This window comes from Bison bison, unplaced genomic scaffold, assembly GCF_000754665.1.
Source record: "Bison bison bison isolate TAMUID 2011002044 unplaced genomic scaffold, Bison_UMD1.0 scf7180017864529, whole genome shotgun sequence".
Classification (NCBI taxonomy): domain Eukaryota; kingdom Metazoa; phylum Chordata; class Mammalia; order Artiodactyla; family Bovidae; genus Bison; species Bison bison.
In genome coordinates, this window is record NW_011495079.1 from 420,003 (window position 1) to 421,186 (window position 1,184).

Sequence of the window (1,184 nt, forward strand, 5' to 3'; positions counted from 1 at the left end):
CGGCCATCGATGAGGCACGCTGGCTGTCCAACGTAGACGGGACCCACTGGCTAGAGTACATTCGGGTACGGAGAGGGCCCGTCCTGCCCCACCATCTGCTTAAGACTTCTCTGTGGATGGCTGTAAAGCTATCTGTGTCTCTCTCCAGGTTGTTGTCTCTCTCTGTTGTCTCTCTCCAGCATTGCAAATGAGTGCATCTTTGCTGTATGCTTGGGCTTTCATAGTTTGCATAGACAGCAACCAAACTGTGGTCTTTGTTGAGGTACTCCTGTGACATAATAGAAAGGGATGATACTTTCCTCACATCAGGTTTTTAAAGTACTTTGTGGCCCTTTGGTAAAGGACCCTATTTACTATTGTAGTTTTTCCTTAGTGTAAGTTCCTGCCCCGCACCTCCACCAGGATACTGATGTTTCCTACTGATTCTTAAATTGATTCCATTGTTTGATTATTGACTTGAACTTCCAGTGTTCTCCACGGAATTATTTTTGCTGTGTTGTTCTTATTGTTGTTGTTTAGTCACTAAGTCTTGTCCAACTCTTTGCAACCCCATGGACTATACCCCACCAGGCTCCTCTGTCCATGGGATTCTCCAGGCAAGAATACCGGAGTGGGTTGCCATGCCCTCTCCAGGGGATCTTCCCAACCCAGAGATCAAACCCAGGTCTCCTGCATTGGCAGGCGGATTCTTTACCACTGAGCCACCAGGGAACTTTTTGCTGTAATAGAAATTAAATGTTGCCTGATTTAATGTGCCTTCTTTTTTGAAGATGCTTCTTGCTGGGGCAGTAAGAATTGCTGATAAAGTAGAATCCGGGAAGACCTCAGTCGTGGTGCACTGCAGTGATGGCTGGGATCGAACAGCCCAGCTGACGTCTCTGGCCATGCTGATGTTGGACAGTTATTACCGCACCATTAAAGGATTCGAAGCTCTCATAGAAAAGGAGTGGATAAGCTTTGGACATAGGTTTGCACTGGTGAGTTGAGACGGTGAGGTGCACGTTTCACTGTTTGTTGCTCCATCATATGCACATGCATATCACACATCTCATACATACACACAGATACACATACACATACACATACATGAGGGCTTTGTGCTCTGAGAACTGAATTGCCATAAGAGAATACTATAGACATCAGCATTGTATTAATATGTCTCTGGTAGGGCAGTCTTTGTTTTC

General features: G+C 45.7%; 1 protein-coding gene across 1 annotated transcript in view; it reads left to right on the plus strand.

The window, feature by feature from the left end:
- MTMR1 (myotubularin related protein 1) overlaps positions 1-1,184 on the plus strand; it is a 32,489-nt gene that overhangs the window by 22,637 nt on the left and 8,668 nt on the right. The window contains exons 10-11 of the mRNA XM_010831567.1: positions 1-65; positions 771-977. The exon at positions 1-65 is cut by the window's left edge and continues 17 nt beyond it. Of these exons, the coding sequence (XP_010829869.1) occupies positions 1-65; positions 771-977 (272 nt within the window). The remainder of the gene's footprint in view (positions 66-770; positions 978-1,184) is intronic.